Source organism: Corvus cornix, chromosome 2, assembly GCF_000738735.6.
Source record: "Corvus cornix cornix isolate S_Up_H32 chromosome 2, ASM73873v5, whole genome shotgun sequence".
Taxonomy (NCBI): Eukaryota; Metazoa; Chordata; class Aves; order Passeriformes; family Corvidae; genus Corvus; species Corvus cornix.
Genome location: NC_046333.1, coordinates 102,145,710 through 102,169,027, shown reverse-complemented (window position 1 = coordinate 102,169,027; position 23,318 = coordinate 102,145,710). Strand labels below are relative to the sequence as shown.

General features: G+C 40.9%; 1 protein-coding gene across 2 annotated transcripts in view; it reads left to right on the top strand.

Moving 5' to 3' along the window:
* Nucleotides 1–3,319: 3,319 nt before the first annotated feature.
* Nucleotides 3,320–23,318, top strand: part of ANKRD12 (ankyrin repeat domain 12) — a 59,539-nt gene continuing 39,540 nt past the window's right edge. Inside the window, exons 1-2 of one of the 2 annotated variants that reach the window (XM_039549946.1) lie at nucleotides 3,320–3,508; nucleotides 22,638–22,775. In XM_039549946.1, coding sequence (XP_039405880.1) covers nucleotides 22,689–22,775 — 87 coding nt within the window. In that variant the 5' untranslated portion in view covers nucleotides 3,320–3,508; nucleotides 22,638–22,688. Of the gene's footprint in view, nucleotides 3,509–22,637; nucleotides 22,776–23,318 lie in introns of those variants that run through there. The other variant, XM_019284046.3, reaches the window with a different exon arrangement.

Genomic DNA, 23,318 nt, shown 5'->3' with positions numbered 1-23,318 from the left:
GAGTTCCAGAAGTGCAAGAATTCTGTTCTGTGCAAGAGTTCTCTTTTCTCTGTTTTTGAATAGCTGTAGATAATGTCTTGTGCTTGCTTTTACTAGTAGTAAAAAAAAGCGTATTTTACTACTAGTAGGACATTTTTGGTAACAAACATTAACATGCCATAATTTTCATTATCCTCAATAGCAGAGGGTCACTAATATTAATTCTAGGCAGTAGCACTAACCTGTCAAATAATTACACACTTGTAATTCTGCAGTTTCAATCGACCGGTTAATATCCTGGGTTGTAAGAGTACTGGGTGGTGAGTTAAGCAAAAAATGAGTCAGCTACAGCAACAGTCAACACATTCCTGAAACTGGTACTGTAACACCAACAGAAGTGATTCTGTGTTGTCAGTGGTCTTTTTTGCCTCTCCTTCAATGAGGGAAAAATTAAAGAACTCACATACTATATTAGTTCTCTAAAAGTGGAGGATAAAGAAGTAAAAGCAACAGGGGAGAGGGGAAAAAAAAAAGACTACCTTGAGAAGATTTTAAAATAGGGAGTCTTGAGAAAGGAAATGTGATTGAGGACACAGAAGCAGAAGAAATCCAAAGAATCCACTGGACTGCGAGAGTGGGAGGAGATGGTTCTTTCCTTTGGTGAAGACAGAAGGAAGTGTGGAGTAATAGGAAATTCTAGATACCCAATGATGTGTTTGATGTTGGATAACAGAAAGGATTTCCATGACCACCACTGCTAGAAAAATGTTATCTGGAACAGTGTTCTGTCATTAAATTGGAAGAAGCAGTGAAATCCCATTCCACCTGTGCAGGATGTTTGCTGGCCCCATGGGCTGACCTGCCAGTTACCTCCTAGTGGCTGGTGCACGTGCTTTCACCTGCGTGGTACCCTGCAAGTTCTTATGTCAGATTTTTGTACTGCAGTCTGAAATTTTCAATCCTTCAGTTACTAGACTGAATTCAGCAATGACACAGTTCAACCAGATGCTGGACCTGCTTGTTTTAAGACCAGTAGTTCACAGGGCTCCTACCACAGGATGTTCCCCTGGGGAGGGCAGATCAAGTACTGTGCACACCAACAGCGTGCAGCTACAAAAGCATCTTGCAGCTGTGCTAGATGTAAAAGGGAGGGGCTGCTGGAACCAAGGGGAAGAAACAAATGAAGGGGTAGCAATTAGCAGTGAACTGACTGATGCTTTTATTAGTCCAAATAGTAGTTCTTATAAAAGGCTTGAGGAGCTGTATTTTTTCCAGTTACTGATAGATATTATTATCAGATCTTAACAGCTGCTGCTGCAGATATTGCTCATGAGACTCCTTCCCTGTTATCTCAGCTGCTGGTTGTGAACACCTTACACACACCAAACTCCTGGAACTGCACACTACTCATGCACAAGGATCAAAATGCAGTATCACAATGCAGGCCACATCTGTAGCCTGTCATGTTCTACAGTGTGAATCCCTGTATAATACCATGAGAAGAAAAATTATTCTGCCTTTGGAAACTGCTCTTACTCCACTTATGCTGACATTCCATAGGCTGTCTACTCTTCAAGGAGCTTGCCACTTCTAGTGATAGCCTCTGCCATCAACCTAACACAAAAGAACATGAAGGCAACTCCCTTTGTTACATGGTCACTGATGCTGGCAGAGCTGTTCCTGACCACCAGACAGTACTCACTGTACACTAACAGAATCAAACGAAAGTGAAGGCAGTTGCTTTTCAACACAAATGATCTTTACCAGCATTTGTACAGGAAGATTGTGAAAGCAAATCAGAGAAGTTTGTCTGAACAGTAAGCCGTGCAGCATGGGAGTAATGAGAGATTTGTGATGCCATCCTCTACCCATGCTGGTACATCATGGGTGGGGATCAGAATATACGGCAAGTCCACACAATAGGTGGCCTCAGTCAACGCAATCTTTTGGTTCTAGGAAAGAAAAAATCACTTTTCTGATGAACAGGAAATATTAAGGAATTTCTACACAGTAACACATGAAAGTAATCCAATAGCAGAGTAACCACGGCAATTAAGACTACGCTAAAGGGCTTTGTTTAGCTGCTTTGTCTAGCTGCTTTGTCAAAATACTACACACCTGGCAGCCCTTCAGCACCTCCCAGAAGCGATCTGGAGAGCATTAATCGAGAACCCACGAGTACAGCACCAGACAGGTTAAGTTCTGCCACGTACTATTATTGTTACAAGCAGATGCAAAACCTTTCACGAGTGCAGAGGAATGACCCGTTTCCAAGGCTGCAACTTGGGCTACATCGCCAGTCATCTCCGTAATACCTTGGATGTCTTTATATGACGTCTGGTTTATTTGTGCAAGCAGGGTACCCCCAAAAAACTAGTTTGGAAACCTAGAAGCTGTCTTGTCCTACAGTTCCTTGCCTGTCTCCGCCGGGAAAGAGTGGCGGGCGGATGAGGATTGTGCCTGAGTGGCGGACGGGGGGGGATACAGCACTGACCAGACCCCCGGGGCGGCAGCATCGGCATCCCACAGCCTTTCCCGAAGGCGAACGGCCACCCCGGGCTTTCCGGCACCGCGCCACACGCACCTGCGTCCGGGGGCTTCTCCCAAACACTGCAGGGCCTTTAGCCGCAGCCCCTCGGTTCCCGCTAGTGCCCGGTGAGGGATGGAATGGGATGGGCTGCACCCGCCGCGCACGCGCACTGCGCCAGATAGTTAAAACTCACTGCGCCATCACCGCCGGAAAAAGCCCTCCCCGGGGAGGGGGCGGCAGCGGCAGGACGGGGCGAGGCGGGGCGCGCTGGTGGCTCTAGATGGGCTCCCGTCCCGCGGCGGGGACCGGAAAAGCTCTCGTCCGCCACCTCGCCCCGTGACCAGCCGGGGCCTCCACCGCCATTTCCAGAAGGTTCCAGCGGCCGCAGCCCAAGAGGATGCGCGGCTGCCCCCAGCACCTCCCCCCCCCCCCCCCCCGCGCATGCGCAATGCTCGCGCCCTATTCCCCGTCCCAGCCCCGTCCGTCTGGGGCACCCCGCGAGCCCGTTATTTCCCGTCGCCCTGCGTGCCCGTGTCCTTCGGGATGGGGACGGCACTGAGAACGGAGAGCAGAGGCGCGGTGTCCCCTCCCGCCCCGAGCGCTGTGTCGTTGGCAGCGGCACCGCTCGCCCGCGTCCCGTGCCCTGCGCGAGGCCCACGTGGGCGGCGCGCGGCCAATGGAGCGCCTCTGGGAGGGGGGGCGGGGGGAGCCGAGCGGCGGCGCGGGGTGTGAGGAAAGGAGGGAGAGAGAGGGGAGAGGGAGGGAAGCAAGCAAGCAAGCGAGCAAGCAGGGAGAGAGGGAGGGAGGGAGAGGAGGAAGGAAGAAGGGCGGGCGGGGTGTTTGCAATCCCCGGCAGCCCCAGCGCCCGGAGCTGCGGCTGAGCCCCAGCCTGTGGGCAGTGCGGGCGGCAGCCGCTGCCCTGCCCGCTTCCCCGCGGCCGCGCCGTCCACAGAGACAGGAGGAGGAGGACGTGTCCCGCTGCCGCGCTCCCGGGAGAAGGTAAGGACTGGAGCGCACCTTCCCGGCGCGGCGGGGACCCCCCGGCCCCACCCGGTGCCCGCGGGGTGCCGCCCCCTTGTCCCTGAGCCCGGGGAGCGCCCACCCGGTGCCCGCCTCGGCGGTGTCACCGCTGCCGCCGTGTTCCCCCGAGCTGCGGGCACCGCGCCTCCCGCCCGGCTTCGTCCGGCCGCCGCTGTCAGCCCGTCAGCGCCGCGGCGGGAGCCATGGCCGCCGCTGTCACCGCCTGGCCCGCCGAGCCTGGCCCCTGCCCCGCCGCCCGGGAGGGTGTGGGGGGCCCGCCGCCTACGGGAGGTTCCCGCGGGAGGCAGGGCTGGGAATGTGCGGGGAAGGTAGGGAAGCAGCACGGGCGAGCGGGGCGCGGGTGCCGAGCGCGGCATGGCAGTGTACACACACATAAGCATACAGCACACATAACGCACAGACACACACACACGCACATAACACACACGCCCCGCCTCAGTGTCGGGAATTTCGGCTGCTCCCTGCAGCCTCGGGAGTTGCTCCGCCGGTGCCGGCCCCGCCGAGGCTGCCTGGCTGCTCGTCAGGATTAACGCGTTCTCTGCCTTCCCTGCCAGCGCCAGGCAGCCACCGATGGGGATGGAGCGCGGCAACTCGCGCTGCACAGGTGACAGCAGGCAACAAAGGAAGGGCAAGGAATGAGAGAATGCCAGGCTCAGTTGCTCAGTTCTTCATTCTAGTTCCTGTCAGGCTCTCGAGGTACCATTGATAATATTCAGTCTTGTTTGGTTGGGTTTTTTGTTTTGGTGGGGTTTTTTTGTTTGGTTTTTTTTGCCTAAAGACTGTGTATCAGATAAGAAATGGAAGGTTTTGGGTTTTTTTTACTTTAAACTCGCAAATAAAATAAATATTTTGCAGAATCACAGAATCAATGAGGTTGTAAAAGACCTCTGAGGTCGTTGAGTCCAACCTGTGACCAAACACTATCATGTCAAATAGAACGTGGCACTAAGTGCCGTGTCCTGTGTTTCCTTACACACCTCCAGGGACGTTGATCCCACCACCTCCCTGGGCAGCACATTCCAATATCAGTATTATTATTTACCAATACCAATATTATTAGCTAGAGCTTCTGTGGAAATTGCCTGAACACTGTCACTGTGTTCCATGCCTTTCTTCTGTGGGCCATGTGATACGGAAGAAAGGGAATCTTATGCCGCTGAATTACAAGGTAACTCACAGGATAAAACAAACCTTTAATGGAGAAAAGTGAGTGGTGATGCTTATAGGAACAAAAAGCTATTGGACAGATGTGGAGCAATCCAAATGTACTTATGTTCCAGGAAAAAATTGTCTAATCTTGGAATGCTAGGAAAGGGTGAGATCATAATGTCTATAAGAAATCATTAACTATTATTAAAATAATTTATGTTTATTGACAAGCCATGATTTGGAGGTTGGGGGCACTTCTTTTTCTCTGATTTTAAAACAGCAAGGGTTTGGGTGTTTTTCAGTATACAGGCTGATGGTAGCTTGGTTGTCCTCAAGTCTTGATTGCTGTAGGTAGGGACATGGTGAGCTACTCACAGGTGCTGTGCAGCTGCAAGGAACCAAGCATCCTGTGCTTTCTTTCCTTCTTCTGCTGTAATCCTTTGCTATAGTTCAGTGGGTAAAAGTCCCCAGAGCAACAGATCTCCAGCATTATCTGAGACGTCAAGATATTTCAATTGTTCTTATTATTTGAGGTTTGTGCAGGTGTTGGGTGTCTCTCACTTTTCTTCATTCTGTAAGATGGAAATTCAGACTCCCTGCTGACCTTGTGACTTGATCAGCTGGGGGCCTTAATCTCACCCTCTGTGAGTTCAGTGGGTTTCTGTGCAAGCTTGAGAAACTGTCTGTTCAAACAAAATTGCAGGGTTTGAGGTACAGCAGAATATTTCTTTGGGAAGGTAATGGTGAACCCATTGACTGTCTCTGTCTTTTTACACCCTACCTCCCCCTTAATAGTTCTACCTTCCTGTATGTGTCATGCAAGCTAAAATGTCAGGGAGTACCAGGGTTTTTCTTGGCACCCAGAGGACCATGGTGGCTTTTTTGTGGCATTGTCAGTTTTTCAGTGTCTGGTGTGCGAGTCCCTTTTCCTATTTCCTGGCTTTTCTGTAGCAATCACTGAGTGTGGGCAGTTGATCAGAGAGCCTTTGGTTCTTTCACAAAGATGACAGCTCAGTCTTTCAAATACAAATATTTCTGCCTTTCTCTTGCCATCTCTTTGTGTGTTCTTCTCCCACCCAGAGGATTATTCACAATCATTTGCGAACTCAGAATACTACAGACATTAAAGCTTAGGACAGATGTTGTGTAAGAAAGCAAGCCCCATGCCACAAACCGAAGTCTGTGCACGGTTTCTTCCAACAGGCTTGCACAATAGGTGACTTCCTAGAGGAAAGGGCCTTTTAATAAGCAGGCTAAATGAGTGCGTGCATGAAGCTTCTGTCTTTGCTTGGTATTAGTTGCAGGAGGTACTGCTATGTTGCCACTTAACCATAGGATTAAAAGCGTACGCTGAAAGTTGAATATCTATGTTTATAAATTAGTGATTACCAATCATTCTCAAAGAAGTTTCTTTGCTTGCTTAGTTGTCTGTTTAAATTCCTACAAACTCCATAAGTTGTTGCAGCTTTAACTTAACTAGATGGAAGGTCCTGGATATCGTTTTTAGTGGAAATATGGGCAGCTAGAAATGACTGAGCTAGAACTTCTTCGTCAGTATTCAGAACCTCTTTCTCAGTATCGGGCTTACAGACAGGAAAACAAATTCTATTTGTTGAACTGATTTACCACATTTAGGCAATCTTAGGCCAATGAAATTGCCTGGGAGACTAGTGCAGTTGGTCCTCTTTAAAATTGGAAAGAACTATTGATCACAAAATACAAAATGATTAACCTGCTACCACACTGTTCATATACACACTCAGAACAACCTACTTCTGACATTTTTTGGATCTTATCTTGTGAAGTGATGGGCTGGGCATGAATGTTTGGTGTTTCTTCTTTTCCGTGTTCTATTGCAGATGGAGTATTATAAATGTTGGTTGGTCATTTAGTCTCCAAATCAAACTGTTTTTTTAACTACATCATTAGACTCTACTTAGACTCTAGTGACAGATGGTATGAAATAAATATTAGCACAGTCTCAGTCTTGCATTTTGTGTTATTACACTGAATGATTTTATTAACAGAATAACAGAAGTCAGAGCTCTGCTAACATCTTTAGGTTTTTTTTATTGTCAGTTCATTATTATTCCAGAACCTAGAAGAGTCTTAGAAGTTCTTCTGTAAGTTTATGGAGGCAGTTGAGGACCTTTACTGACACCTTGCTTAAAGACTAAATATTAATGTAGAGACATGAAGCCCTTCAGAGTATGACTTTGCCTTGGTTTATTTTAGATTATTTCTCTGGATCTGATGAAGCATCCTTATGTCTGCTGCAACTGCTTTAGCGAACAACAAATGAATATATGCTCCTCAGTTTCATGGTTTCTTCTCAGAGTGCTCTAGGTAGTGATAATGTCACAAGTGGATTGATTTCACGCTGGTTTATATTAAGAAAAGCCATTAGCAACGTTAGAGACAGAATTACGGGCTATATTAGAGGCAAAATCTAAAAATGCACTCTGAGGAGGAAAACTTTATGTATTTTCTTCTCTGGTCCTGTCATCTGCTTTCTACCCATGAGTAGCTTGCTGGAGATAGAAAGTATTGGAACAACTCTTTTCTTGCCTTACGTCTTGCATTCATGAGGCTGGAAAGCATCAGAGGTAGAAAGCACTCCCTCCCCGCACTGGGCTCCAGAATGTATTCAGTGCAACAAACCTCAAGTAACTCTTACACATTTCCAAGCATGTTGTGGTAGGTCTTAAAAAGTTCCACTGTTTGATGACAGTAGAAATGAGCTCATGTGTGAAGACATTTCCTATGATTTCCCTTCTATTTCCAAGCCTTTTGTATTAGTCCTACTTAAGAGGTGTCTGGCTATCAAACCTTTCAAGCTCAGTTGGCTACATAGCCCTTAGCTGGTTTGTGGAAATGTCTTCCTCTTGTTTGTTTCCTTCAAGATTGTGTGCAACGAACAGCTAACAGAGAAACCAACTTTCTGTGGTGCTCTGCACTCTTCAGCAGCCTGCTAATCTGGGTTCTTCCTACTAGTTCAATGATAAAGGGAAAATGGGCCTTTCATTTAGTGTTATTCTCTTTCATGTGTGGGTAAAGCTAATCTATTCATCTTTTGACTTCAAGAAGAAGCAGGTGTCTTGACACCTGTTTTACCTTTTTTTAAGCAAATAAATCCTGTCTTTAGTCTTGAAAATAACTGGTTCTTTGCTTTCCAGTCCCTTCGATTCTCCAGATGACACAGTAAAACTTTTAATGAAAGTTAATTGCAGTACTCACTGTAGTTTTACAGCCCTAAATAGTTACACTTGTCTGCAAACAGTATTCTGCTTGTTCTCTCTTTCCACTCCATCTGTTCCCTTGCTATCTCTTTTCCCCAGAAGAAAGATTATTTCCATAAAGGAGCTGACAGATGATTTTGTTGTTATTTTTGTGAGATTTGGCGATGGCCAAGAGGTGGCAATAAAGACTGTTAAATATTTTGCATGTCTTCACAATTTTGCCAGGACAAAAACCTCTGTTATCCAGTTAGGAACCTGTGAGTAAGCCAAGATTGCTTTCTGTTCTTCCATCTACTGCTTTAGATTCTTCTTATGAATGGTAGCACTTCAGCTACCTGCTATACCTGTCCTGAATCCTGCTAATGTTGAAGGACTGTAAGTAGGTGTTGGCAGTTCATCTGTTTTTAGCCTGTGAAGGGCCTTCGTGTGTATTTTAAGTAATGTTCTTTCTGGCAGTGCTGCAGATAAGTTGTGCATTTTCTTGGTTTTAGATTGATAAATTATCATTAGTTTATGAAGATTTGAATAGAAATTACTGAGGTTCTAGCAATAATGTATGGGTGTATGAAATCTTTTGTCTTGGATGTCTGTAGGTTTCCGGAGGGAAAGTAGATTCCTGTGGAAGGAGTTGAAAATTGTTTGGCTGTAGGTTTTCTTATCTTATGTTTGTCAAAGTACTGATAGAAAGGCTTTTAAGTGTTATTTTGATAGGTTCTGCATATGCAATAGTCTTTCTTAATTGAAAAATATTTACTTTGTTACATCTTTAGGGAATAACCAGTAGATCAAACCTGACGTTTACAACTCCACTTCTCCATGTAGTTTAAAGAGTGTATCATATTAGGCTAAACTGTGCAGGTGTTTCCTTTGAACTCATAGCTCATCCTAAAAAAGACTCAAGAGGAAGCACCTGTGAACACACAAGTTTTTAGATATGTAGATTAAAAAGGAGGACTAATGGATTTTGCAGTAAGTCTCTTTGGCTCCTGAGAGCCAGTTCTTGGGCTAGCATATTCTTTTATTTCCCTGCAAGAGAATTCCTCTTTGTAGAATCAAGGATCTCCTTTACTTTGAGAGACTGTTGAGAGTAAAGGGCGATCCCTTCAGGCACTCCGGAAGCTTATCTGTGTCTGATTCTAAGATGTGAGGTTGTTTCTCCGTGTAAATGTTTATTTTGACACCTAGGTATTTCCCACAGTAGGAATATGATGTTTGCATTCTACACAATAGTCCTGATATGATTTGACACCCATACTCACTAGCTACACAGGTTCTCTTGGCCACCTGTGTGATTATTTGTTAAAATAAATGCTGCCCTGACTATGTAGCATAAGTTTCTGGAGAGTGTAGAAGACACAAACTTGTCCTATGCTGCACGTATCAGCAGGAGGAGAGAACTGCCTATAGACATCCTGCTGCTAAGGTAAAGAACATCTGCATTTCTGATTGATGGGACAGAATCACAGACTAGCTGAGGTCAGAAGGCCCCTCTGGAGGTCGTCTGGTCCACCCCAGGCTCCCTGCAGGCTCAGCTAGAGCAGTGTGTTTACGGTCATGACCAGTTGAACCTGAAATTTGGCCCAATAGTGCAAGTAAAATACTCTGTTCTGATTTTAGTTAGTCTGTTGGGATACCTTGCTGAACTTACTGTTGAAGGCTTGATAAATTATAAAACTGTCAAATTTTTTTCTGGTTCAAATATGTAATAGAACTTTTTTTTCAGCTGTTGTAGTTAATGTGTTTTTCTTGATTAATTTAAATTTTAATAGTCAAAGGATGCATTCTTCTTGTACTGCCTGTGTGTGGTAGTCTTGTAAAGCTGTGGTACATTCTACCAAGTTCTGCTATACAGATTCTTAATTAAGTTATTTTAAAAAATTATTTAAATTACTAATTAGCTGATTGCATAAGTAAAACTTCTTTGCATTTCGTTTTGCCTGTTAAAAATGCAGATTCTGATATTTCTTTTTAAAGAAAGAGAAATCCCTATATGTCTTCTGTACATTATTTGTGCTATAACTTGCTGGAAAAAAGTCTCTTCCGGTGCTTGACTCTGAGTAAGCTTATGAGTGAGAAACTGAAAGTGAAACAATCTTATTTGCTGTTGACAAAGGAGAAATACGAAAAGTAGCTGAAGTATAATTAGCAATAAGAGAATTTATTCAGAAATTATTATTTGAATATTGAGAACATCTGCAAAGGAACTTAGTCCTTTTTTTGATCCTTTGGAATTCTTTAAAGCAGAAAAACAATTACTTATTCAAGCCGTTCTGTTTGTACTGGTTCTTTGTTTGCTTCTTTCCAGTGATTCCTTGCAGAGCAGCCAGCCTGTGTAAGAACAATAATGCTAGTATCCTCCATGAAAAGACAAAGGGTTAATCTGAGAATAGAGAAATGCACTTGAGAATAATACAATACTGACAAGTGTCCTTCAGATTCATCTTGAATTCTGGCACCGCTTCAGTTCCTCACTGGCCTGCATGGAGGAATGCTGTAGAAATAGTATAAGTGGTTCAGAAGGAATGATGCCCCTTGTCACTATGTGGGAGCCACTCCTGCCACACTGAAATGGGGGTTGATGTCTGACTTCTGAAAGGAAGATTCGTCACCGTTCTGGGGAGAAGCAGTGCTTTTTATTGTCTGTTTCTGTTTGTTGATAATGTCAGGAGATAACCAGAGATAACCCTATTCTTAAACATTCATGTCTTACATCTTATCACTCCCGTTTTGTGGTAGGGGATATGTGTCCTTTTATGCATGAAGAGAAGCTTCAACTCAAGTCTCTCCGAATCAAGGAGTTTCTGCTTTTAAATAATTCCTAACCATTCTTTAAAGAAAATATTATCTGGTTTGTTATGCAAGTTCCACAAACTTTCAGCTTTTGTAATTTAATTTGTTCAATTTAAAATCAGTTTTTTCATAAAATGTAAATGCTTTCAATGCAGCACTTTTCTTGGTTATTGAGAGGAAATTGTGATTAAATATAGTGGTATAGTGATAGTGGTAATAGAATGATCTGCTTTTTTTTGCAAGATAATATGAGCTCATTGATAAAGATTCTGCCATTGCTGTGCAATCTGGGACGCCATTGTGATATCAAATGCCCTACTGTTTTATACTTTTTTGGAAAAAGTAACCTTTTTCCAAGCCTGTTGTGAAAGTTGTTAATTATTTAAGACTATGGTTTTGCAAGTTCATTTCAAGTATATGTATCCAGCCTGCATGCTTCATTATTAAGCAAGCCCACAGCCTTTCAAGAACTTCTCTGAAATAATGGAGAATTCCATAGTCTTAAACTGGTAGGATTTCTGTTCTGAAAGTTTGTCCTGAATACAGACATCTATACTATTTCTGTATAAATTGGAGAGTACTTATTGTAAAGAGAGTTCCTTTGTCCTGGGTGTTCCTTTTACTAAATAACTAATATTTAGGATTTCAGACTTGTGAAACTATTTCTGTTCAAAAATTAAAAAAATAAATCACAGTATTTGGTCTTACTTTTTTGTTCCTTCTTATTCAGTGCTTTCCTATTTCAACTATCTGTTTATATCAAATCTTCTTTAGGGATCCCTGTTGCAAAGCACCATCTTCCCCACTCACCTCTTTTCAGGGTAGTGCCATCCTGTCTGTTTAGGCCGTGTTTGTCAACATTGTTTTTTCACCCTAAATAACATTATGTAAACAGATTAATTCCTAAGGCTTCTTTTTTTTAAGTCGGGAAGGAGTTCAGCATCCTAGAAGGGAGTTGTATGAGAGTCAGCTGGGAAAATAATTCATCTCCTACCTCTTTCTTTTGCTTTCTACCTTTCCTCAGCACCTTACAGGGCTTTGGTCGCACTCTTGGTGTCTGCTTTTGGATGGGTCTTGATGCAGATGGGTTTACCCAGGTTTAGGGTCCATGAATCTAAATAATTACTTGAGAGTGTCCCATCCTTTGAAAATTACCTTTTTGGATACTTGGTCTTCAGTACTCAGTATACTGCTGTGAGATGTTAAAGTAGAGCCTGCCACACTCATTTTCTTTAGTTCTTCTCTGCTAAGTTATCCGTGTGGAAGAACTTTAAAGGTCATTAGGTAGGTATCCCATAGATACCTGGGATCCTTCTTCTTTTCCTCTGTCATGCTCTGCTAGTAATTTTTAGGTCTTACATGCCAAGCAATATTTGATTGGTTGATATAGCACCTGCAAGGATATTTTGACAAAATGTTAGTTTTCATGCGTTTTTTGCAGTGCCTTGGAAAGACATAAACAGTAATTAATTCCATATGAGTTTAGAAGTGTGATACCAACAAACTGCTTTGATTTTTGTTTTTTCATAATCTTGATGTGTGGAGTGACATTTGCAGTGGGAGGATCTCTGAATCTGTTTGAGACTGGAACTTCAGAGAAAGTAAAAGAAGGAAATGGGAGGAGTGCGTTGCAAAAGAAGTGAAACGAGTGCTTCTTGTCTGTATTTGCATGACTTCTTGCTGTGTGCTACAGTGTGGCTAACCATTACCTCCTGCTGTGCCAGAAATGCTGTCTGCCCTGTGTTAGAGCAGCGCTGCTCATTTGCCCTGCTGCACACAGCAGAATTGCATCATGAGTTGATGGAGTTTTGGTTGATATTCCACTTTAAATGATTGATTGTATGCATCTCTGGGGTTAATGCATTTGTACAGTCTAGGTTACTGCTCCAAGAAGAGTCCTGTGGCAGAAGCTGGAATAAGTTCTCTAACTTAGGAGAAGGTTACAGGAAAGGAGGGTCCCATGTTGAAGGAAGTTGAACACTGACCCTGAAAGTTACCTTTTCTCAGTCTGTTTTGGAATTTGTGTGAGATACAGGCTTTTTATGAGCACATGCTAAGTGTTTTCCGCACATGGGGATATCTGCTTTGAGACTTTTACCTTTTTCTTTTAGCAGTGGTAGGAAAGAGTGGTTGCTTACAGAGGTTGAAAATGAAGTCAATAGTAGCTATGGTCTAACCAAGTATAAACTACTATCTAATGCAAAATAATCTGAAAAATAAATTCTTTGGTGTTACAGATGTGGCAAATTGGTCAAACTCCTCACTTCATTATTTCTGTCAACTTAAGTTGCCATCTGTAACATGAAGGAAATAAGGCATTTTCATCTTCCAGCAATATTGTGAAAATAAATTAATATTTTTGAAGGGAGTGGGAGCATTCCCAGTTTTGATTTATGAATAGTTATTTCTCTGGAGTTGTCCAGGATAGGTGCTGCTTTCTATTTAGGATGTTGTTGGGTTTTTTTAAAAAAAAAGGTGGTGTAGACATTTTCTTCCCTTTAAGAAGGTAGAAATCAAGACAAGCTAAAATAGCAGGAATCATGTTAAGAATGAGAAGTAGATTATTTTTCTCTAGAAGCAGGTGAAGCCACTTGCTGCAGCTGTTTGTGGTCATTGGTTCCTCAGAACTTCACCAGGTTGTCAGCATGTTGGTGTCATTCTGACAGGTAGATTTTGGAATTTTATTAAAGAATTTATGAGGCAGGAAATGTACAACTTACTCCAGTAAGAGGTTCAGTCCTTAGCTTGTTGACACTTAATATAATGTAGTTGCTAGAAAACCTTTGGGAAGATGCACAGGTGTATTTCTAATGACAAGCTGTGGCATGAAAGAGGAGTCTCTTGCTCAGATACTGCTGTTACTGAAGCATGACCTCTATGATGAACCCTATGTATGAACCCATAGTACCTTTAAATTTCATGTCAGTCCATGTAACACCTCTCCTTGTACTTTCCATTATTTCTTTTTACTGTGTTTTCCTGCTCAAGTAACAAACTCAACCTGGTCTATGTAAAGTATGACTAAAGCTGAAAATGTCTGAGTAGATAACTGAGAGACTTAAATGGACCTCTAAATGTCTCTTCACCTCAACTATTATTTAATTCTATGTATAATGAAGTTCTTGTAATCTCTGATAAGCATGTGTTTAGTTAAAAAAAAAAAAGAGGAGAAAAACCTTACTAAAGGTTAATTAGAAAACTATAGATTCAGTCACGCTCTTTAGTAGAGGGTATTTGTTATAAGGAAGTTGACAAGTCTAGGTGGTACTGCTACCACAGAAATCAATTGAAGAGTGTTGTGAAATCTGTGGAACTTGACACTTGAAACCAAGCACAGGTAAACACAGGCTCTTAAAAGAGGGCTTATGGGAAGGAGCCCAAGGGCCTATATAGGCAAGTGCAACAAAACCCCTGCAAAGGTTTTGTTTGTTTTCTGCATAGGAAAGAGTTGTATGTTCTTTCAATTTTTTTCTCTTCCTAGTAGAAATTCCTAGACTATGAGATACATTCCTTATTTTGGTAGGAAGTAGTGGTGAGTTCCAGCTGAAGTATTGGAAAATCTTTCTTGCTGCCTGAGTGTTGGCTGTTTTTTTAGGGACTTCATCCTATCCCTGTGTAGTGTAGTCTGGAATGCAATGAGTAGGTACTTCAGAGTATATTTAAAAACTGTTCTGGAGATTGTGAGTAGTCACCGCCCATGCCTGTTTTACTGTTACACCATTTTATAAAGGACACCTTTATAAAATGGAGTTCAAATAAATAGTTTATTTTGCTTATTGCAGAAAGATTTGTACAATTCTTATGTGTTTGGATCTTAGGTATCTGAACATTTCAAATTAAAATGTAGGAATGCTCTCTGACAGGACAATGAATCTGTTTCATCTATTAGCTAGTATCTGAGGAGTCTCCAAAATACATATATCCAATTTATATCATGACGCCTATTTCTGAAATGTGTGTTTATGTTTTGTTTTCTTTGATTTTTTGATATATCTTCTAAAATCTGGTAGGAATAACTGCTGCAGGGGAGAGGTTTCTGAGATTGCACAATAGGTACAGCAAAGGAGTAGAACTAATCCCAGCATTGCATGTTCTAGCCACAAAGTTGTCTCGAGTATTGTGCAAATCTTAAAGAAAAACTGTAATAAAAAAGAATTTCTCACTTCTGAACCAAGAATGTTTTGTCATATTTTTATTGTCAAATGCTGTAAAATCTGCCAAATTTGTGACTCATGTCCGTGCTGGGTACTGCATTTGCACTTAATACAGCAACAGACTGTTGCCTTGGGCACATTAGTTTGAGACTGTGTTGGAGCTTAGTTCTTTCATCATAACCCTGACACTGGAATGTGCATGCACTGAACCGTCACAATTGTGTGAAAAGACCTTGTGAATATTTTCCAAATAAAAATGTTCTTGTCACCTTTCATCTGCAAAAGCCACTGCATGTATCATTCAGGCAGTGCTCTCTCTAACATACTAAATTGCTCTGCTACCTAGAGCCAGTAGTGGTTAGTAATTTATTTGCTGGTTTATTTTGCCAGAGAACTGAATTGTGAGTACAATGAGACACCATGGGGAGTGCAGGGCAAAAAGGGCTTGGTAAATTGTTCTGTTCGTTGTATTTGAAGGTATTATAATGTATACCACACACAGGAAGTGGGGGTGGTAAAAATACGGTCTCAAATAGTACAGTGTACACAAATAGCCTTTTATTTCATCTTTTCTTAAGCGGAATGGGTTCTCTTTTGAACTTGTAAAGGATGATTTGGTTTTAACCTGCAGCAGGAGGCAGGCTTGCCAGTAGGGTTGTACTGCAGTGTATATTTAGTCCATTATAGCTACATATGTCTAATGTGTTATAAGCTTTTTGGAAAAAATGTTTTACTCTCTAAGTCTCATACCTATTCAACTTTGACTTTAGCGCCCAGGGAGTTAAAATGTTCCATAATCCTACTTTGCAGTAACATTGGTGCTGAACTACAGCAGCACCCTCAGTGGCTAAATGATTGAGAGGAAGTCTCTTTTGAGGGGATTCATGTACCACTCCTTTCATAGGACTTACACAAGAAACCTAAAACTATTTTTGCTCAAATAGTCAAAAAGTCTTCAATAATCTTTTCAGTGTCTTCATTGTAGAGATCAAATAAATTGCTCTAATGATTGTAGAATAGCTGTGTTGATACAGTTCTCTGCAATAAAGACCTTGGTACAAATATTTTTGTGGCTGCAGTCACTCTGAAATTTTGACCTTTCAGAACCGTATTTTGTATAATGTCCTGATGAGATTTTAAAGTGCTTACTCTCGGCAGTGTCCCATCCTTTACCATCATTTTGACATTTTCATGAGACATCAGCAGTGTTTGAGACTTCATTTCTGCAAGTGTGGCTGTCCAAGGAGGTAGTGGAAAACGGACCACAGGGATAAGCTCGTCATTCTCCATTTAAACGAAAAGGGTATGGAATGTTTGTGCTTTTTTACAAGGTCATAGGAATGGCAAGACTAAAGACTTCTGGTTTGTGTTCTGTAACATAGAAAAAAGTATTCTGGGGAAAAATATTTGTGTGTTGATCATGGAGTCCCCTGTGCTTTCCTCCCAGACACAATCCCTTTTTAGCCTTGTCCTCTGAAGTCTCTCTCTCTCGCTGCCTCCTTGTCACAGTCACATTCTGTCATTTGGCTAATCTGAAGCTTTAGACATGTTTCTGTATGGGTAATACCAGGTTAAAATACAGACAGATATTCTTTTTGTAGACGTGGTGTTTAAATTGCCAACCCAGAAAGGCCTGGCCCTGTGCTACTGGATTTCACTGCCCTCCTGCTGTGTGTGTCGTAACCTGAATGGTCTCTTTCCCCACACCACCAAATTGCTGGTCTTGTGCCTCTTAGCACATCCCTAGCCTCTAACCAAAATATCTTGAATAATCTCTTGCTCTCTCTCAAGCCCTTTTTTATTACTGGACAGTGTAGGTGAAAAGGTAGATGCTAATCTGATAACGTTCATTTGCCAGGAGCCATTTCATTGTGTAGCAGCTGACACTGGTTGAGTAACTGTGTGTAGCAGCACTGAGCTCTATAGAAGAAAATAATTGGCAATGCTGTTACATCTCCCATCACACATTTCATTTAGCATTAATAATTAGTTAACCTCTCTTTTGGAAAGAAATCACTTCCCTGAGCTGTTTGCTGAAGGATGCTTTTGTTGTGAAATAAAATACTGAAGTCATTTGCACTTTCCTGATAAGAAGAAAAAAGAACACAGAGTGTTAAACTTAGTTAAATGAACATCTTTTTGCTAAAACTCTGCTTCTTACAGGTTTTAAAAATACCAGTTTTCTGTAGCTTTTTGGTCCTTTGTACTATACCCATTCCCTTTCTCCCAGTGTGTTGACCTCATCTGTCTTTGACACACTCCCACCAGAAAGCAGATAACATTTGGTATGGCTAGGCGTGAGCTACCTACATACTTCTTAATTAGCCAGTGTGTGCATACGGGTTGGCCAGCTGGCTTTCTCTGAACAGAATATGTAATGTTGGCTTTTGCCTGCCTTTCCCTCAGTTCAGCTGTTCTTAGACATCTCTCTTATACTCATGCACCAACTTTTTTTTTTTTCCCTTTTGTGGACTCTTAATAGCTTTGAGATCTAGATCATACCAGTCATTTCAAAATAAACTTGGAAGAGACAAATTTCTAGGGATGGGAAGTAGGAGATTTCTAAGAGAAAATCAGGTCAGTCTTAATTTAAATCAGTAACTATCCTCTCTCCTCACTGTAGTTTAATTTGCTATATGTAGTGTTTTCAGAGCTTGATTCCTCCTGTTTTAAGCTGAGAGATGTGTTTAGGAATTTGCTGAATGTGCTCCAACCTTTAATGTGCATTTAGTACATGGAACTGCACTAGGAGTAGTCCAGAGCAAATCTGCTAAATGTGACTAGTGTAAATTTGGGTTTTTTGTTAGCAGCTGTTCCACTCTACAAATCCACTCTTGATAATTCTTTACTTCTTGCTAATGTAGATGTAGCCATAGTTGTTGTTTTCAGTAGTTTAATTTTATTAAAACATTTTGAAGCATTCCTGTCAACTATTTATAGCAGGAATTTGGTATCGTTGATTCACTGTTTCCCAGTCTAGAGTAAATCCTTATCGAAAGAGAGGGATGTTTATATTTTTTTTTCTTTTTTTGTTGTTTTTCTTCTCTCTAGATGAAATAAGATATGGGAAACACAGGAAAGCAGAGGTAGTTGAGAAGATAGCTTTACTCTAGGTCCCCTGCTTTTTAAATGCAAATGATTTCTAGAGCATGAGGGTAGATGCAGTGTCTTGGAAATTAACTCATCAACTACTGATATTCTCATAGAAGTTTAATCTTGTGCCCCCTTGATTTGATGTAGTACTAGCAGTCAGCTAACCTTCAAGATCAGCTGTACAACAGGGCTATCAAAGAAAACCCTCCCAAAGCATCCTGTAATGTTTTGCTGTAGGTTTCACAGGGGGGACATGTGCAGGAATAAGGAGGTAAGCATACACTCCAAACCAGAAAGGAAAAAAGTAGTTCTGTGAGCACCAGAACTAATGATGCTTAATTCCTTAGCAATTTATGTCTTGTGGTTGATTGACTCTGGTAATGTGCTGGTCTCAACTGAAACTTCCCCCCCCATAACTAAGGGAAAAAAAGGGAAGTGGTTTATAAAGGCCATCTCATGTGGAGTTGTCTTACAGGCATGTAAGACTGTCATGAAGCTGATATTGAAACCTTCCCTTGCAAAAAACAGTGATGGATTATTATTGTTATTCTTATTATCCGCTATTATCCACTATCACCTTTTCCCATGAAATTTGTGAATGCTTAATATATTTGAAAATTTCTGCTGCTGTCAAATTTAAAGAAAATCCATCTATAGGCTTGGAAGTCATTAGTGAATCATACATATGCATCTAGCACAAACACAGGGGCCTTAATTTCTCAGAAGATCGGGCTGAAAGATGTAAAGGGTTTGAATGACAGTGGTGGCAGCACAGTTGTAGTGCTGCATGAATGCTCTGGTTTTTTACATAGGTAAAGACAAGCTTTTCCATCAGTGCTAGATGTGAGCTTATACAAATTAATAGAGTAACTTGTTGGCATTAGAGATTTATTATATCACTAATTTTCTGTAGCTAATTATATCTGAAATTCTGGTGGTTGGTGAGGTTTTTTTTGGGGTTGGTTTTTATGTCCAAGGTTTTTTATATTAAATAATCCTAGCTTTCTTGTCACTGCTTGTAGATCTGTCCAAATGCTTACCTTTGTTACTTCAAGGAGAAAATAGAATTTTTAGTTCCGTAGTTGAAAAATGACTGAGAGAAGAGTTCAACAGCATTTCCAATAGTATGACTGATGATTGGTAATGAGTGTGCAGGAAAGATGTCCAAACATAAAACAAGAATATCTGATTTTGTTACATACAGAGAAGTTTCTTTAGTAGGAAGCAGATTCTGTTTTATTGAAAAGCTTGAAATCAGTTTGTTATAGAGAAAGCACAGCTGTGCCTATGTGTCAGATGAAAAGTGATGGCACTGCTTGTTGTGACAGAGGAGAATAATTTGAATGTAAAGAGTTTAACTTTTAATTCAGGGTTCTGGTGATATAAAATGTGCCACCAAGATTGCCTAATAAACCAGTAATTGCATTAAGAAATGCCCCTGAGGAAAACTCAAAGGAGACAGATCTAGGTTTCCCTGGAAAACCCTGTTAATGTTCTACATTTTCACTATGAATGCAAATGTTTGTGTTTAGAACTTGAATCGAAATGGTACTGAACTCCAGAAAAACGGAAAAAAAAGTCAGTAAAAACACTTCTTCGGCAGAAAATTTTATTGCTATATATACTATGTAATCACAGGTTGAATAGTTCACCTAATTTCTGTGCCATAGTGGTATTTTAATACTTTTTTTTAATCTACCTTTTATGAAAAGTATTTTTTCTCAAATATTTGAAGCATCTATGTCTGTTTTGAATTCCGCACAGCGATTGTGCAATAGCAATCTGGTACTTGAAACACTTTATGGAAATACTGCTGTTTGTTAGTCTTACAGTGTGGTGGTTCTGCTTTGATAATCCAGTATGTGACACTCAGTTTTAGTGAACTTCCAAAGCAGTTTGGTTTTTTTCCAAAACATATTTGGCTTGGGTCAAGAATTTAATGAATTCACATTTACTTTTGGTCACAGAATCACAAGAATGGGTGAGGTTGGAAGGGACTATAGTGAGTCATCTGGTCCAGCCTCGCTGGTCAAGCAGGACCATCCCAGAGCACCTGGCACAGGATTGTGTCCAGACAGTTCTGGAATCTGTCTCCAGTGAGGGAGACTCCACAGCCTCTCTGGGTGATCTGTCCCAGTGCTCGGTCACCTGCACAGTAAAGTTCTTCTCATGTTCAGGTGGAGCTTCCTGTGCATCTGCTTCTGCCTGTTGATGATTTGCTAAAGAAAATGGAAACATCCTATGCTTTCTGCTTTCATGTACTTGTATTTGTATACTGAGCTAACTGTATTACTAAAAATACCTTTAATTAAAATCTATTTTGAACGTGTTTTCATAATCCTCTTGCTCCTATACAATACTTGAGGCTGGGGTTTTTTGTTCTACCATTTTAAAAAGTATACTCTTGCTGTCCAGGTAAGACATGCAGGAAGGCTGGGCCTTTTGTGAAGGGCAACTCTGTTCAGTTCATGTGGTTTAGCCCCTGCTCGTGAGTCAAATGACATCAAGGGAGCCAAGCCTGAGCTAATAAATTTTACTAGGCTCATGAAGTTTGGCTTCTTGCTGTCATACACCAGGGAATGGCATATGAAAACAGGAAAGGAAGAGAAGCAAAACAGGAATGAAGGTAGTGTCAGGGAGCCAGGTAGCAGAAAAAAAGGATTGAAAGGAAACAGCAGCATATGCAATGAGAAATACATTGATTAAAATAGTGCACCTGTTGATCTTTTTTAAAGTAGTTGTAATCGTGATATATACAATGGGAATTGTTACAAATGAAACTTACAGAGAGAATTTGAGAGGCTAAATGAGCAAAGGCAAATTTATGACTTGTCGCTTTTTAAACCCATGGAAACAGGTATTTGCTACTATAATAATACACTGTGTTTGGTCTAATCAGCACAGTAGTATTCTGTGAAGATAGTAACTTGTTGCTTCTTTTAGGATTAAGGAAAGTTTTAGTAAATTACAGGAAACTCAGTGTAGTGTTTGTTTCTTTCTCTCCTTGGAGCCAATAACCACTTTTTGTTCCTGCAGCTGTTACAAAGGCAAGTAAAAAGAGAAGGCTGATAACCATGTGCTTTGATGTTCATTAAAACTGAACAATTACTCTCTGTATCAGGAGGGCTGCATAAATCCTGTTAACACTCCATAAATTAAGGGAATAAACTAATGTTTCTTTTGTCTTAGGTAGAACAGTAGAAATTTCACAATATTGTATCTTGTATCTTGGTGGAGACAAGATTCTGGTTATTGAGTGTGAGATTGTTTCTAATTAATCTCTTCCTGTTTTTCATAAGCTTGTGGTTAGTGTTAAAAAACCCCCAACAAAACAAAAAAAAACCCCTCCTCAGGTGTAGGGGAAAGGGAGGAAAAGAGCAGACCTTAGTGCAGCATTTCCTACTTCTTTGACTTGAGGATTGAGCATTTTGAACTTTTCTTCCCTTCCTATTCTAGAAGATTAAGAAAGTAGTATGTTACATTGTTGTATACAACAGTATTAATCTTAGACAAATACTCAAATTTTCCATAGTTAAAGCCTTGTGGGGGATGGATGGGTGGGCAGGATGTAGAAATTTGTTTGAATATCAACATCTTGTGTATCAGGCATAGTGTGCAATACAGTTTTCTCAAAGTCATCTGCACCAGTTTTGTTGTCAGTTAGCCATGTCAAACCAAAATAGTAGCCATGGTCCTAAAACAGCAACAAATTCTCTTATGTGATGATCCCAAAATCTTAATGGTAAAGCTACAATAGGAGTGTTGCATCTGAAATGATGACTTGCTCAGGCATGAAATTACTACACCTCAGTAAGATTGTGATCACATAAATACTTATAACAAAATACATCAACTCAAAAAGACCCATTAAAAAGTCACCAGCTTTGAAGTGCTGTCAAATGCAGTTTTACCTTTGTGTGACCTTTCCTCTCAGGCATTCTTACAAAAAGGGTGGCTCTTCCTTCTATGGAAGAGGCAAGTCAGACCTCTTCCATTATGTGAATCTGTAATGACACTTTTTTGAGATGGAGATGAAACACTACACAGCTCTTGAAGCTTTATATAGATACATATCTGTCTCTAGTGGTGACTTATGTATATAATTTGATAGACAGTGGAAATTAAGGTTTCTAGTTCCAGGTCTAAGCTTTAGAGGATTTTTCTTCTAGCAGGCATCTCTTGATCCAACAGGAAGGATAATAAACCACAAGACCTGACTTTCTTTTCATACAACTTTGAATATACAATATTTCAGTTTCTCAAGCTAGAAAACCTAAATTCTCTTCCCAGTGTTTCTAGAAATCTTGTGCATCTTTCCAAGTCTTAGTGCATTTAACATGAAGTGAGATACTGAACCTATGGACCTATTAAAATAACCAAAAATGTTAAGTCTTCCAAGAAGGTAAGCTAGAGGGGTGAAGCAGTTCAGCAGCTGACTTGGTGCTTTTTTCATGACACCATCCCCAGCAACAGCCATGTTAGACCTTTTGGGGTTTTGCCCCAAGGTTTGAGCTGCATATGAGGAGGATGCTTGAAGCCTGGTGTCATTATTAGTCATCTTTTTTGGGGTACTATTCAGCTCTTTACCATCTGCAGTAATATTTGTCCTGAAATGACACCGCAGTGTGTATATTTATGTAATGCTGTTTGTTTGTTTTTCAGACACAGGATGAACCCGCTGATACAAGATACAGCTAGCTAAACAGCTATAAAATGCCCAAATTTGGGTCTACAAAAACAGTTAAAGTTGAAAATTCTGACAGCAATAGCACCATGGTGGAAAAAACAACTGCAAGAAAGGTAACAAAAATTATATTGATGCCCATTTAACTTCAGTAAAATGAAGTATATGTCATTTTTTTTGTTGCTGTAATGGGAAGAAATAAATATGAATTTGTGTTCTGATATCTTCAGTATAGAAAAAAAATTATACATTTTTACATTGCTTTAACTGTAAGTTAAACTGTGGGACAGAATTTGACTTTTATTGTAACTTGCAGGTTAATTTAAAAGGAAGCTGGGAGCTTTGGTTTTATTTGATGTAAGCTAGTGTTAGCCACTACATCTTAGCTAAAATGAAGTCTGTATATACTCACAAGAAGAATGATCCATATTTTATTTTATTTTACAACGTGTTACTCTCTGTAACAAACACACAAAACATTCGTGCAGGTGTGACAGAGCACAGACCAAAGAAAAACACCAGTTTCTTATATTCCTTTATAACACGGGGACTTTTTCACTCTGTGAGGGAGGACTTAAAAGCCAAATGCTGCACAAAGCTTGAGAGTAGCTCCTGTACAAGGGAGTCCCATTTAAAAATTGTACAATCCACTTTTGAGT